At 47.8% G+C, this 16562-nt stretch overlaps 1 protein-coding gene across 1 annotated transcript in view; it reads right to left on the reverse strand.

The window, feature by feature from the left end:
• Window positions 1-16562, reverse strand: part of Mgmt (O-6-methylguanine-DNA methyltransferase) — a 246714-nt gene that overhangs the window by 175544 nt on the left and 54608 nt on the right. The window contains exon 2 of the mRNA XM_048455259.3: window positions 14616-14752. Coding sequence (XP_048311216.1) covers window positions 14616-14740 — 125 coding nt within the window. The 5' untranslated portion in view covers window positions 14741-14752. The remainder of the gene's footprint in view (window positions 1-14615; window positions 14753-16562) is intronic.

Here is a 16562-nt window from a genome sequence, read left to right on the forward strand (position 1 = left end):
CAGCTCCTGCTAAACTCCCTGGCTCCACGTTCATAACTGTGCCACTTCTCACGAAGAACACTTTCCCTCAGCTCCCAACCCTGCAACAAATGCATCTGTTTGGCTCTCTGGAGCACTGCAAGCCCAACACCAGCCTTAGGAATCAAGAAGCAGAGGTCCCACCCAGGAGCAGCCAGCCTCAGAAGAGGTGACCCAATTTTAATTTCTTCCTTCCTGGAACTTCAACAAGAGAGCCATGTGCTGACGGGTTCTCAGCTCCCATGCCCTGGGTGAACACTGCTCACCAGGCGCGAGGGTCTGGATCACCTCCCAGGATGCACACCACTTCCCTTCATCCCCACAGCCAAAGGGATGCACTTCCCAGCGATCTCCATCACCACCTCTGCCCCACCACAAGTAATGACAGTGTGACGGTAAAAAACAATCCATCTCTCGCCATTTAGCATAACCTACTATCACTTGTATTGATAAATTTAGCTCTAGATACTATGCCACTCTCCAAAGAAAGAGCCTTTGACCCAAAATATCAGACACTGTTAAACTGAGGGATGATCTCAAATCTGTTTGCATGTGTCTACTGAACCCCATCAAAGAAATTAAATGACAAGGGCGGGAGAGCTGCCGCGCACGGTTAGGAAGAGGCAACGTGGAGGATCCAGGCTCTGTGTCATTAACTTTCCCATTCCACTCATTAACAAGTAAAATGTTTTTGCTGCTTGAAAAGTTTTAATAAATAGAAAAAAGCAGGGTAGCTGACATAGTTCTGAATGTAATATACAAGGGCTTTTAATATTTTTACATAGATTAACAAAAAAGCCAGAAACGAGGCTAAAAGGTTACCTATGTGTGTAAAAATAAATAAATAAATAAATAAATAAAGCATGAAATACCTACAGGACGGACCCCAGTGCCTCTGGTGTCTACAGGGTGGTCTTTAGAAGATGTGCTAAGACAGCCGAGGGCAGTGGCCTGACAGTCCCTCACTCATCACGCCCTGATGTCCAGAAGTCCTGGGAATGCAGGTTCTACACCGCGCAGCATGATGCCGGCCATCCTCAGAAGACTACACACCCAGATAAATAGTTCAGTGGACAGAGGTCCTGACGGTGAGATGATCTGGCTCGTTCCTCATGGCTGACTGCCTGGAGGTTCAAACTTCCACAGAGTCAACGTCACAGAGAGCCATACACAACATCATGACGTGTGGACGGCAACAGACACCATATGTGTTGGTCCCTTCCTCCACATCATGACGGTCTAGAAGCTCCACAAGGCTGCTTTCCTGAGTTCAGACAAGCACCCACTGACTCCTGCTTAGTAAGGCCCATAGCTCTTAGACTATGCAGGTTGGTAGCTGAGAGCCCAGAACTACCACTCAGGCTGTGGACGCGGCTCAGTTGATGGGGTGCTTGCCTAGGGAGTCTGGGGGTCTATGTTTGATTTCTAGAGGTGCCGACACTACGTATAGTGGGGCACACCTACACCCTACCACACAGGAGGTGGAGGCAGGAAGAAAAGTCCTCAGCGACAGACAGAAGTCGAGGTCAGCCTGGGTTACACGGGACTCTGCCTCAAAAAGAAAACAAATTAGAATCCCCAGTCGTGTGCCTGGGCACTCCTAATGACTATTTGATAAGATAAAGAAAAGGTATCTTTTCAATTCCGTGGAAAGCAATAGGCAGCTGCAGGTGAGGAAAATGACCAGGACAGAGTAGAAAGACGGATCTGCTCTGATTGGAGGAGTCCAGCCTCAACATCCAGATGTGCTGCGTGCTTCCTCCTCAAGTGCTTTCCATTCTGGGGCCCGAGGCTGTGCCAGCACACCAGAGACTCCCACTGGATGTGGGGGAGTGTTATTTTAAAGTGTAGGACTGTCGTTTGTGCTGCACTTGCTTAACCCTGTGAAGCTGCGATTCTTTGCCTGTCTAAACCACCTGACGGTCCTAACAAAGAGCTGAACAGCCAACAGTGAGGCAGTAGCAAGGATGGGCGAGGCTGGCAGGCAGAGAGGATAAATAGAAAATGAAACAAGGAATGAAGGGAGCAGCAACGAGAGAACAAGGGGAGGAAGATGGCAGGCGCCAACCACCCAGCCACCCAGCCACCCAGCCACCCAGCCAGCCAAGGAGCAAGAGCGGAAGTAAGATATAAGAAAAAGGTAAAAGTCCAGAGGCACAAGGTAGATGGGATAATTTAAGAAAAGATGGCAAGAAAGAAGCCAAGCTAAGGCTGGTCTTTCATAACTAAGAATAAGCCTCCATGTGTGATTTATATGAGACCTGGGAGGTGGGCCCCCTCAAAAGAGGGAAGAGTGAAACAACCACAGCAGCGTGTGGTTTACTTCAGCGTGTGTGTACTTCAGCGTGTGTGTACTTCAGCGTGTGTGTACTTCAGCGTGTGTGTACTTCAGCGTGTGTGTACTTCAGCGTGTGTGTACTTCAGCGTGTGTGTACTTCAGCGTGCACAGGGACCCTCCACAAAGGTCTGGGGCAACACTGAACTCCGGCCAGCCGCAGCCACAGCCTGGCTCCAGCCGCTGCAGCCCAGCACACTCTGCATCACTTCTCGGGCAAAAGGTGTCACATCTCAAAATATTATTTCCAATAAAAGTTTTGTTTACCTAGGGAAGATTTAAACACACCAAAAAACTTTGAAGGAAACAAGTGGCCCAGTTCTTTTTAATAAAATCCGTGCTTGGATACACAATAACTCTTCCTAGCAGAGCCAGCAAACTAGATGAAGTATGGACCAGAAACCCCGTATTTTCGCAGATGAATTTAGAAAGGGGAAGCCGGCATTTGGGAAAGGTTACCTTTGGGGTATGTAATAATTCAGAAGGATAAACAACTTCTTTTTCCCTAGCATAAGTGCGCACTTTGAGTAAAGGGAATGAACAGGCAGGATAGAACCTTCTAGAGTACAGTATTATGTGTATACACGCCACCATGCGTAGGGTACATGCCATGGTTTCCTAGCTGAGAAACGAGTAATCAGCACACCTCAAATCTCTAGCTTCCTGTTGTAATGGGCTGTCTTAAAGGCTTCTCTCCTCATGATGACACCCTTCAAAAGCCTTTCTATTCTGTTTTTAGCTGGGCTAAATACCCAGGCAAGACACTGCGGCAAGAATGATCACATCTTACTTGGAAACTCCCCACTGGGGGCCCTGCATCAATGTGCACACAGCGAGGAGGACACTGTGGCACCGTCTGCTTCCAGAGAAGGAAGCAGAGGGTCTCCTCCTGATGGTGTGACCTCAGCCCTGTCACCATCCAGCCCACTGACCAATACAGGCCATTCTGAAGGTGGCTGTGGGAAGACAAGGTCACCCGACTCCAGGGTTAGATGCTGCCCGGTCCGAGGCTGAAGATATGCCCCGAGGTCCCCAGTGAAGGGAGCTGCCAAGTGACATCATTTTCTACAACCTTGACCTGTGCTGCACACAAAAGAGAGGACAACTTTCTGTGTGTGAGAGGGAGATGACAGTGAATCCACCAGCAGCCATCTGTGCAAGAGAACTGTGACCTCAATCAGGGTTACAGGCTGTATGTTTGCAACCCGAGCCCTCGGGAGGCTGCGCAAGAGGATCCTAAGATCTAAGACACCCGGGGCTGCAGAGAAAGACAGCATCTCAAAAAAGAAAAGGAAGGACGGAATGAGGAAAGAGGGAAGAAAGAAGGTTCTATGATTCTGCACTCTGCTAGCAAACACTGGCGATTAAGATTGCCTCAAGGAGGGCAAATGTCCTTCTACGGCTGCTCCAAACTTGCGGGTGATCTCTGGCAGTGTGACGTGGAAGCCATGTTCCTTCCTCACAGCACATTTGTGTGCACACACATGTTGGTGGGAAGAAGAGAAGGTCTCAGGACTGTTTAGGGAGGGGTGGATGAGGTTCCTGAAGCCACTCAGTCAGATCAGAAGAGCTGGTAAGAAGCAAGGCAGTGAGAAGTGGGAGGCCACAGAAGAGGGGACCGAGAGAGCTGTAGAGTGGAAGTGGGTGCTTCTCACGGGGGCCCTGTAGCCAGGACTCTGACTTTACTTCCATTTGGGGAATGGGTCAAGCCAGGAGGGAACCAAAGTTCCTCAGAGGAGGAAAACAAGACTTCTTCGACAGCTCTTCCTAGAACACTACATCCCTGACACCCCTCCCCAGTCTTGAGACACTGGTGCGTATAGAACTTGGTTCCTGCTGGAATACTCTACAGCTCACCACAGGTGCTTAATTGGAACAAAAATGACTTCTACCTCAGAGATGCAGCGAGCACACACTGCTTAGCCAAAGCCAGCAAGGCAACAATAACTAGGCATGGCACGCTGTGCTTCAAGAAGGCCAGTGCCAGAAAAATCACTTTCACAACTGAAGAAAACCTGATCTAACCTCAAGATACCACAAAGAGAGAGCGAATGTCCCAAAGCTATCTCACAGAGACGCCCATCTGCGCCTCCACTGGCCTCCAGACACCTTCGTCCTGATTCTCTACCCTTGACTGTTTTCCTTCATTCCTGTCTGGGGCTTCTTGGTGGCCAGTCACATGGGGAAATGACCCTCCATTTGAGGAGCTTTTCTGTAAGACTCTATGTCCTAGGAATGTCAAGCACTACACCCATAAATTCTCACCAACTTGTCTGCCTAAGCATGAGCTGAACAAGGACAGCAAAAACGGGCAGCTAAAGTGGACAGAAAAAGGCCACAAGGCCTCAACCCTATACAAGGAACTACAGACAACTGAGGAATTCTCTGGGTGGGAAAAACAGTCTTCCCCATGGAAGAGTAGACCAACTGATTACTCAACACCAAACAGTCAACCCGGAGAATGTACATACAAGTAACACTATACAGACTGAGCAGTTTACAATTAGGAAGAAGTGTGTGTGTGTGTGTGTGTGTGTGTGTGTGTGTGTATACATGTGTATATATATGTATACATATAGTATAATCTCAAAAATAAAAGGAAAATAATGACCCTCTGCACCAGGCTGGCTTCCCTGGTATCCCTTGCTTGCTTCTGCCTCAGTCTTTAGAGAAAGCACCACTCCTCAGCTGCCCAGCCAGGGCCCACCTCTGAATACCATCCCTCTGCCATGCCACCCTTATCCCACCCATCAGAGGTTATAGTCTCAACTCAGTGGGCAGCATCCATCTCTACGGTCAGAGCCTTGGGCTTAGCCCCACGCTAACTCAACAATGGACTCACACATCACCTCTAGTGAAGTTCCTGGCACCTATCCCCTGAGCAGGGCTAGGCTCCCTGCAGGCCAATGCTGTGTACTCCTTGCTGTAGTATCCCCCGTGCTCCACTGGGGCTTGTCACACAGCTCACGACACGTGTGATATCCCATGTTCAGAGAACAAGGAGATAAGAGCAGAAGTCCTAAGCAAATCCTAAATTTATTCAATGTTTTTATGTCAAAAAGATTTACCTTTACTAGTTGATGGGCGCCTGGAAATAAAAATTCTAGACAGACCCACCATAAGACAATGCTTCAATTTAATTTAAAATTTTAAACCCATTTAACCTTCAGCTCAATTAAAATTCTGAGCTAATGGCGTGTAGGAGCTATCCTGAACATCCGAAACACATAGCCCATCTAATTACCGTTATAGTCTTAAAGAAAATAATGTAGCAAACAAAGTATGCTTTGAGTTCAGAGTGTCAATGATATTAACATCCTCAAAACAAAACTGAAGCTCACTCGCTAGTGACAGACCACTGGAACATCAGAAAACACTGGCAGTACATTAAGAACAAGAGAGAATTGTTCTTCTCGAACTAAAGTTCAGTCCAACCTAAGGAAGGGATGTGTGCCTCAGACGGCACACAGCTGTGCTTCACAAGAGGCGACAGGAGGAGCCACCTTGGCTGGTGGAAGGTGCCCGTGTCCGTGGAGCACAGGCATGGCTGGGCAACTCCCCTGCGCATCTAGCTTGAGGTGTCAACACCTGACAAGCTTCAAACACGCTGTGGCTTACAGTGACATGCAGCGAAGGCGAGTGAGCCCGCTCCCTCCCTTCTGAGCCTGAATTCCCTCCACTGAAGAACATGTTCCTCTATAAGTCATTCGCACTCAGATGGCCAGCATAGCACTTGCCTCGAGTCTACCTCAGGGCCCCAACATCTAGGGGATGAGGGATCTAGAAAAAGGCCACTCTGTGAGAGGCAATGTGACAACATATTCAGATAAGTAGAGGGCATATCTGCGGCTTCCTCAGAACTCCTCCCAAGACCCTGTCACCTGCCTCTCCCCACCACTTCCACTTCCTCTCATGGAGAGGGACTGAAGGATTCGGGGCTGCTGCAGAGACAAGTGAACACTTCTGGATGAGACAGGTGCCAAGCAGCAGTCTGTGCTACCAGAGCCCTAGCTCCTGGATAGATGGGGACCTCCCTCCCCCACCTTGCAAATGGCAGGAGAAGAAGACAATGGCCTCTGGGTGTTACAGTTACCATGTAAGCTGTACTTGGAGACTTGTTGGAATTCATTTACAATACAATTCAAACAAGCCCATGTGGTGGTTAATCTTCCTTGTCAACTTGCCTGGATCTAGAATCACCTAGGAGACACACCACTGGGTGTGTCCTCGAGGATGTTTCCAAAGAGGTTAAATTTAGGAACTACCCTGAATGTGGAGCTGGGGGTCCAGAATAAATTAACAATGGAGAAGCCTACTGATGGCCAATACTCCCTGCATTCTATCTCTTGCTCCACCCATATGTGAGAAGGTAGCCTCTTGCTACTGCTGCCACAGTTGGCAGATACTCCTGCCATCCAACCTTGCCCACCATGACAGACTGTACCCTCATATAACATGCTAAAAGCATCCCCCTTTCCCTTCTATGGCTTCCTATAAGTGTCTAGTCACAATGGTAAGAAAAGTAAACCACACACCGGCTAACAGGTTTCTCACGGTCACAGTTCATGAGAACGAGGAGATGGAAAAGAGCGAGGGATACGAGAGACCAAAGGCGGCAATGGGGTGACAGCAGGCAACGAGAGGGCTCCAGCACATGATCACCAACTAGAAAGGACTGCATGTTTAGGCCAGCATGGTCACACCACCAGCTCTACATCTGCTCACACCCCAGGCAGCAAGGGCCAGGGACCAACTTCAAAGGGCCCCAGCTAATCAGGGCACAACTAATTCCACCAGGAGTGGCTACAGCAGGACACAAAGTCTGAAAGGAGTCTACGTCTGAGCTACAGACCCCCGAGAACCTGCACACAATCCCGGAGCCTTCTCCTGGGGGTGAAAGTTACTGCTGAATGGAATCCTGGGAATGCCAGTTCTTCAGGAAATATTATCTGGTAACCTGTGGGTATGCACAAGTGCTGTTGCCACAACCTGTGACATACGAGCACTGGACAACAGGTGGCATAAACTTTTCCTTCACTGATGGCACATAGTATAATTCCTAACCATGGTCAGACTGTACCCAGCCAATGCAGGGCTTGCTCTGGTAGGTGACAGGGACAGGTGCCACTTCCTGCCAACTTCCCCTTCACATGGGTACAAACGCCAGTGTTGTAAAAATCCTCTCAAAGAAGCTTATTGTTAAGAGTGAGGGATTGAAGGACTTTTACCCTAACATGCCTTAGAGGCACAGAACATATACCCACCCCTGCTTGAAGCTAACCAATTTATCTCTGTTACCTTAAAGTACATACATTGCTCCAAAGTTTGGAAACTCAAAAAATATCCTGGGCTGACAGTTCGTATTTTAGACACACACATTTTCTTAGCTGTCATTCAACCATCCTTTTCTCTCGCCAAGATGAGCCCGGCAGAATGAAGTAACTGGCTTGCTTCTGACACACCAACAGAGGCATGCACGGTTGCCAGTTCTGCCTTCTAAGAGCAACAAAGTCCAGAGAGCAAAGCTTTATGGTTCTGTCCTTTTGCCAACCTGGGTCCAGAGCTTAAGGGCTTTCGGGTCCTAGTATAACCCATCTCTACCTTCTGTCTGGCATCAGGTAAGTACTGAGTAGGTAGGGAGCAAGTTAAGAGGCAGGTTGGGTATCAACACCATTTTCTGAATCAGCAGCAGCTCAGCTTCCCAAGCCATATGCTCTGCCCTTCTGTAACCACCCAGCTCTATCTGAGAACCATGGGCCAACCATGAAAGGCCTGGCATCGACAGGCCTGGTACCGACAGGCCTGGTATCCGCTGTCTCATGTTCATCACTCACAAGGCACACGACACACGTGCTCCTGAGGGTGGGCCTGAATGACTAGGTGGACACTGTATAGACACCGTATGATCCTCCCACGGAACTCACCCTGCTCAGCCCGACCCCAGCAGCCTCCACACTAGAGCTGGCCAGGAAAACGCCGCACCAGATCTACAAACATCACAAAGGAATCGCTGCCAGGAGAGTTAGTTAAGTTACACAAAGTAGACAATGGACTGCAAACAGTTTGTGCATTCAAGATACAGAAGAATTTATATGAATTGGGTTGGTCGACATCCGGTTTCCAGTATTACATTCCTAAACTTTTATTACAAGGTTTGCACTGAAACAGAAAATGAAGGGGGTGCAATCTTTGACGTGGTAAAGATGAGCCCACACTTAGTCTGCCCCAGCGCTTGAGAGCCAAAGTCTACCTGCCACTGCCTGTGCAGTCTAAGTGGGACTCACAGCCAATGTTTCAAGTAACCAAACAGTGTGAACAGCATTATAGGATGCTAAGCATGGCTCAAGATCATATAAGGAAAATAAACAGGCCACATAACCCTCTTGCTACATCCCTGAGGAGGTCAGGGCTCCACAGCTACAGATGGACAGCACAGAGGGCATCCGTGAGGCTCTCGCAAAGACCAAACTGTGCTGCAGGGGACAATGACGGACAGCTGGGAGATACAGGCAGGAGGTCATCAAATAAAACCGCTACAAAAAGCCACTTCTAACGCAATGCGCTTCATTCAAACGTTAACAGAGGAAAAATGGAGGTGATGGGTACGACTCCGGACAAACCAGCCAACAGTAGTACAGTGTGGAGTCTTAAACAGATGCGAGGCCTGGCATGTGGGAAAGTTAGGCTTGCACAGAAACATGGGGAATCTCTCTGCAGACAGGCGTCAGTAGTCAGCCTGTGTGTCAACCACTAAATAAAGCCACAGCCCTTGGAGAATGTAAAAAAATGCCTGTGGAGATCCCCAGGTCACAAGGGAAGGTGAAAGCAAGTGCCCTGCACAAGATCCCTCAGCTGCTGGTCAGCAGTAGAGGAGGCTGCAAAAGTAGCCTGGTGGTGAGCGAGCACTGCGCACGGCTGTTATTACACAATAAACTCTAAGCATGAACAGCACACCAGCTGGCATCTAGGGAAGACCCAAGACCATCCCATACCTTGCTTTTTCCCAAAACAGAGGAGCACTTCCAAACTTTTGCATGTTGTCAGAAGCACCCCGATTCTAAAACCCCAGCGATATTGGTATACTTCAGTAAATAAATTGATGCAGGTCAGCATTTCAAGATTGGCTTAGAATTCTAAAATCAGCTCACACCCCACCACATGTACAGAACATGAAACAGAAAAATGGCATGGCTATGTAAGCACACAGGGAAAAAAAGTTGCAGTCTGAGACACAATGCCAGGATGAAGGCTGACAGAGGGAGAAACACTGAGGTGCCCTGTTACTAGGGACAAGGAATACATGTCTTACTGGTGGGTGTTGACACAAGGCATGAACATCACACAGGGAGAAGCACACTGTCTCTATGCAGAGAGTGAATTCATACAGAAATCCTAAAGAACCCTAAATAACACCCAGAACAAGCGTAGTTGTTATGCCCCATCCCCCAGAGGGAGCTGGCTCCAAGGCAGTAGGCAGACCAACACCCAGAGATGCTTGAATATTTCCTTCACAGAAAATGGCAGTACCAGAGGAAAGCCTACTCACATCCACCCAAACGCTGTACATTCAGAGACTACCTATAACACCTAATAAATGCTACATGAGCAGCTGTTTAAATGTTCTGCATAAAGAATAATGACAGGAAAATAGCTCGTACAGGTTCATAACATACGCAGTTTTCCAACAACCCTGATCCACCGTCAGCTGAATGCACAGACAGAGGACTCACAGAGAGGGATGGCCAACAGGCAGTCCCACACCCCTTATTCACAAGGATGCATCTGCAAACTCAGGCGACCTGAAATGGGAGAAGAATCTAACAAAATAAGACTGCTCCTATATGCCTAGACTAACTTATAAACCTGGAGCAGTAAGAGATGGGGGATACAAAATCAGACCAGCTAGGCTGTGCATCACATCACTGCAGGCTCTCTGCTCTTGTCATGACGAAGGCAGAGAATTCTTAAAGGAAGCACTTCGTAGTTTGTCATGGGCATATCCGGATCTCCAGATTCTTGTGCTTTGAGTCATTATAAAGTAAAAAGGCTGCTGGAGCACAGCATGGCAATAATGCTAATAACTGACAGAGTTACCAAGTGACTAGGAGGTAGGCAGCATATACAGAGTGGATACACCAGGAGAAGGGGCCACATCCCAAGCTGACGGGCCAAGACGTCATCATACTAGACAAAATGGCATGAACTTATACGTCATGATGGTTTCCTTTTGGAACTTTCCAATTAACATTTCTGGACTTGTATTCTAACCGACCATGGGTAACACACAGTAAAAATAAAACCACAGGGAAGGGTTGGGGAGGGTCCTGTGCATGAATTCACAGAAGTCTGTACGACATAAGATCAACACATAAAAATCAATGGCTACAACCTGCAGCAGTAATTTAAAAGTTAACAAAAGTTTTAAGCTGATTTAGAATACTATCAAGAACAAAGTACCTAAAAATCAATTCTATCAAAGACATGTGACGTCTCCATGCTGGAAACTACAAAACCCTGCTGAGAAAAATGAAAGAGAACTCAAATAGATGCAGAGATAAATCACACCACAAATCGACAGAGTCAATACCAAGAAGCTGTTAAGCAGCCAAGACTGGAAACGGACACTTCTCAATCAGATGTCAACAAAAAGCTGTGCAAAATCAGATACTAAAAACTGGCAGGATAATGTGCAAAGTTAAGAGACCTAGGGCCAGGCGGGAGATGAATGGAGGCCTTGGTGGGGGAGGGGGTAGGATAAAAATATACTGTGTGTATGTATATATATTTCTTGAATAAATAAAAATATAATTTTAAAGAACAAAATTTAAGATCTAGAAGCTTGCTAGAAACATAGCACAGTTGGTATGGAGTGTCTAACAAGCACAACATCCCAGGCTTGACACCCAGCTCCTCATAAACCAAGTGAGGTGGTGGCACTCGCTTCTAGTCACAGAATTTAGCAGAAGTTCAAAGTCATGCCAATCAGGGCTACATGAGATCCTTTCGCAACAACAACAGAAGCTGGCTGTGAGCTCAAAACCAGTCTGGCCTAGAGAGCAAGATACTGTCTCGAAGGAAAAACTGAAGGAACATGCCTGATGAAGCACTTGTACCAAAACCCATAAAGCAGTAACAGAACAGAAAAGAAAGAAAAGGAGGAAAAGAAAATTCGAGTTAAAATGTGCCAAAGGTGGTGAAGAACAAATCTTAAAAGTCCAAACCACAATGAGAGGATACTTCCTACCTACCCGAGGAGCCAAAAACTTAGAAACGGACAGAACCAAGTGGTAAGCAAACTCTCACCAACATAAATGTTTATATGCCAGGGAATCAGACACTCCTTACCTTGGAATTTACTCAAGGAAAATGAAGATGGAGGTCTCGGCAAGGTTGGCGCATGAGTCCACAATGAGCTTTCCAGAGAGTTCTAGATCTGGCTTGGGATGATCTCTATATCCCAGGATGCTTTTGTCGAAAGTTACTGAACTTGGGGGTTGAAATCTAAATGTCTCTATAAAAAATTTTTAACTTCAGCTTTTTAAACCAGCAAAATAAAAGTGGTGAATTCTGAATATTGTTGAGGTTTGAAATGTCTCATAAGATTACCTACGCACATGTTGCTGGCTGCCCTCCATATCGGTTAATATATATATATATGTATATATATGTATATATACATACATATATATATATATATTTAGTTTCTTTTGACTCATCAAAGCAGAGAAAGTGTGGCGGCAGGGGCATGAGGCAGCTGGTCACACTGCATCCTCAGTCAGGAAGCAGGGACAGACAAACGCTGGTGCTAGCTCCCTGTCTCCTTTTTATTCCGTCCAGGACCCCAGCTCATGGAATCATACCACCTACATTCAGGGTGGATCTTCTTAATTAACCCAGTCTAGACAATCCCCTGTAGACAGGGCCAGAGATTTGTTTCCATAGAGGTTCTAAACCCCACCAAACCTGACACTCAAAGTTAACCATCACACCCTCCAAATCCAACTTCCCACTGCTACTCACAGTATGCCTAGCATCAGGGTTATCCCACAGATGCTCTCTCCAGAGTCCTTAACTGACAGAGAAGAGAAAGCACCAGACGCTCCTCTGGAAGGGGAGGCACAAGCCTTCTCCTTCTCCCCTTCACTGGTGGGCAGGCCTGCAGCCTCAGGCAGGGCCTAAGTGGGGAACTGAGAGAATGTTTAGGAGGAGATGGACTGCCAGAATCCCAACATGGGCAGCCTAGCCTTCGCTATCTACACACAAGCGCCCGTGTCTGAGGGAAGCCAGTTGCAGTTCCACTACAGGGTTCTTGTTTTCACAGTCCTAAGTCCCAGTAATCCTAAGTCACTTAGACTCTTTGTTCAGTTCACACAATCCATAAGACATACTTACACAAATATCACATTTTCAAGAAGTAAAAAAAAAATGAATTATATGTATTTGTGGAGGAGTAGGTGAAGGAAGAAGAGGAGGAGGAGGAGAAGGAGGAGGAGAAGGAGGAGGAGGAGGAGGAGGAGGAGGCTGTCTACATGAGTGCAGGTGTCCTTGAGGGCAGACACACTGGATCCCCTGGAGCTGGGATCACGGGCAGTTGTAAGGCACCTGACACAGGGGATTCGAACTCGAGCCCTGTGCAAGAGCAGGACAGGATCTTAACCACGGAGCCAGCTCTCCAGCCCCTAAATATATCTCATAATGCCTGCTTTTTACATTTTCTTCCCCAAATTTACAGTAAGGAGCGCTTTACTGTTTCTCCAAAAGAAGCCAACACATAATTTCTATGATTTATTGAGCTACTGAGCATGCTAAGAGACAAAGTGACAGTTGCCCTACAAATTATTTGGTGCCTGTGATTTTCTGAGCACCACAGCCAGATGGTTCTCACAGAAACTGAGAGGAGCCTGTTCCCGCAGTTCAAAGGTTTGCTTATTTTTCAGTCTTGAAGTCTTAAAGACGATATTGATTGCAGCACTATGGCTCTACAGGAGGAGCTGGCTGGGGAGGGCCACGCTGGAATTTATTACCAAACAATGCTCATTATGGCTGTCTCTGACAGGGGTCCATTAAAATCAATTTTTATGTTTCTTATGTATTTTCTTTATCTAATGTTCTTGGCATTGTGTTTATTAGCCAGTTAAGACAAACACCCAGCATAGGAGTTTGTGCTTTTTCTTCTCTCTTTTTTTTTGTTTCGTTTTGCTTTTTTTTTTCTTCTCCTCTCAGAAATAACAAGAATTGTCGCTTTAATGCTGCCATTCATGGCCAGCAAACAGAGGACGAGAGGAAGGAAGTTCAGCGCTACGTTTTAGGATGAGATGTTCGGGAGTGCTTTCAATTTGTTTTTTTTTTTTTTTTTTTTTTACAATTAGAAAAAGATGGTAAGGACCACGCAAAGAGGAACACGTGTTCTCCGAGGACCATGTGCTCTGCAGTCACCTGGTTAAAGACTCCTTCTACACCTTAGCAGTGATCACTCCTGGCCTGGTACCACCTTGGGAAGCAGCAGAGTGCCCCAACAGAGCTAATGATCTGGACTAGGGAGAAGTGGCTGACAGACCCTGCCAGGCTCGATTTAAAACCTCTGAGGTAAGTCACATGATTGAGAGACCTGTTCATGCCTCTATATCATGTGTTCAAGAACCAAAGCGTTCACCGTGGGTGGGGAAGACGGCTCAGTCAGTAAATGCTTGTTTTATAATCACGAAGAGCTCGAGAATCCATGTGAAAAGCTGGCACCGTGGCACTCGCCTGTAATCCCTATGCGGGGAAAGTAAAGACAGGCAAATCCCCCGAGGCTTGCTCACTGGCTAACCTAGCCTAATGAGTGAACTCCAGGCCAATGAGAGACTCTGTGTCAAAAGACAAGGTAGGAAGCACCCGAGGCTGCCCTCTGGCTTCCGTATGCACACATATACACATGTACCCACAGGGAGACACTTACACATAGATACACACACACATACACACACACACAAATGCTCACTGTTCATAGAATTCAACACCTCTGCAAAAGAATGTATGCATCAAATGCCTGAAAGCTCCCATCAAAGTCATGCCCCCAGGGCTTATGAGCTATTCCAGATTACTGGGTTGCCAAAGACACCACAACTCAGAGACGGTTTTCAGAGATGCTCTGTTTATGGGTGGTGGCACCAGGCTCTGTATTACTCTGTGACCAGTGGAAAAGATCCAGGGCTCCAGCTGGCTCCTGCCTTCTGCACACGCCACGCACACGGCGCCCATGCTTACTGCTCACACTTACTCAGTGCTCGGGGTCTTTCCGCGGAGGAATCGTATCCCATGCAGGCCCTGTTCGCAGCCAGACAGCTCCATCTTCCCCAAAGGGCTGTCCAACACTGTGTATTTCATTTTGCAGGTCTCAGCCATTCTGCCAAGTTCCTAGAGAGAAGCAATTTTTAAGTCGGGAAAGGAAGTGGTCATTTATAAAGCACGGGAGAAGCACTGGTTGCTTAACACAGAGGACGGGCTCCAAAGCTTCCCCTCCTGTTGGGATTTAATCATCAGCTACTTTTACAATACAGCCACTTTCCACAATAACCGGGGTCACCCAACTAGTGCCTACTTCTCTCTGGTCCTCTAAAATGACAATGCCTCTATCTCTCCCTGCTGTGCTGTCCTTAACTAAAGCAGACTTGGAGGAGGCTGAACTAGTGTAAGTTTTTTTTTTTTTAAACTACCGGAAACTCAGCAAGCTTTGGCGAAGACGACTGCCAGAAAACCTGTGTGAATAAGGCACATTGGTAAGGGAAGCAGGAGGCTGGGGTGGAACACGAGGGGCAGACCACTTGTCCAGCCTGCGCCGGGTTTAGTATCATCTTTATATGACAGATTTTAAAGAGGGGGGGGAACCTGTATGAAAGGCATTATAGAAAATGATGGGAGGAGATCTGGCCCAGTGGGGACACAGGACACCTGTGTCAGCAAGTGGGTGGAACACGAATGAATGAGGCTGTGCAGAGGGGCAAACTTGATTTCCGCAGAAACTGCAGATGCCAAAGAGCTAAAAGCTGCACAGAGGGTATTTTTGTACTCCCTTCAAGCTCCTCTTCCTTCCAAACTCCTTGTCTGGCTCCTGGAAAGAGAGGACTCTCGTTCCCTTTCTGTCCACCAATGAATCCCAGAACCTCCCCCCCCCCCCCCGCCGACACGCGCGCGCGCGCACACACACACACACACACACACACACACACACACACCACTAACGAACCTGGCGCCCTTGGCCCCAGGCTTAGAGCGAGATGGTTTGCTGCCTCTGCTTCTCTGGCCCAGAACTACTTCCATTTACCTTGCCCAGTCACCACCCCCCCCCCCCCCCAGAAAGACCTACTTGGCGTGGGTTATTATTACAGAGCGCATCATGACCTATCCATCTCCTAGAATTCCTTCCCAGGTCACACCCTCATGCACCTGAGCTTCCCAAACACTGGATCCTGGCATTTCTAGCTCCTTAGCCCCATTTCATTGGGGCACCTCTTGCAGTGAGTGACACAGGCCTCACCTGGGAACATATAGAAGATACAGAACAAGTCAATTGCTGAGGACTTCCAGGGGTAGAACATGGTCAAAAATCATAGCCCACCATCCACATCTGGCTGACACAGCCCCATTCCAAGTCCCCCCCCCCAGTCTCCCAGTCTCTCTGTCTGTTCCTCCCCCGCCCCCCGTGTGTGTGTACTTGTATAACAGGGATTGTCAGAACATGGCCACACCCTCCCCCCTTTGTTCACCTACAGTCCATGGCTGCTTTTCTTCTGCTCCCAAGCTGTGACAGAAGCAGGGTGACCTCCAAAGCCCACCACACTTATCCTCGGACCTCAACAAAAGAGGTCTGCTGACCCCTCCAAGGTCCATATACCCCACTGCAGCAATCCCGAAGCTACAGGTTATCCCCACATGCAGTATCCCTTTGCATTCCCTCCTGCCTGTCCACTGGGTTTCTGTGCTGCCCGATGCTGCCTGAGATCTGTGTCATTCACATGCTTCTGATACCACGGCTTCCCTCCCTCTCCTCTCTCCCCTTCAGCCTGGCCAGAGCCAATGCTTCCCAAACTAGACATGGCATTCCCAAATAATACTCGGTCCTTAGCATCATGCCCCAAAGTTTCCCTGCACAGCACCCCACTTCCTAAACACAAGGCAAGAATTTGAAAGGGCCCTCTCCTCCAGGGCCTCAGGGTATGAGCCTGCT

The sequence above is a fragment of the Myodes glareolus genome, chromosome 7, assembly GCF_982192425.1.
Source record: "Myodes glareolus chromosome 7, mMyoGla1.1, whole genome shotgun sequence".
In the NCBI taxonomy this organism is placed as follows: domain Eukaryota; kingdom Metazoa; phylum Chordata; class Mammalia; order Rodentia; family Cricetidae; genus Myodes; species Myodes glareolus.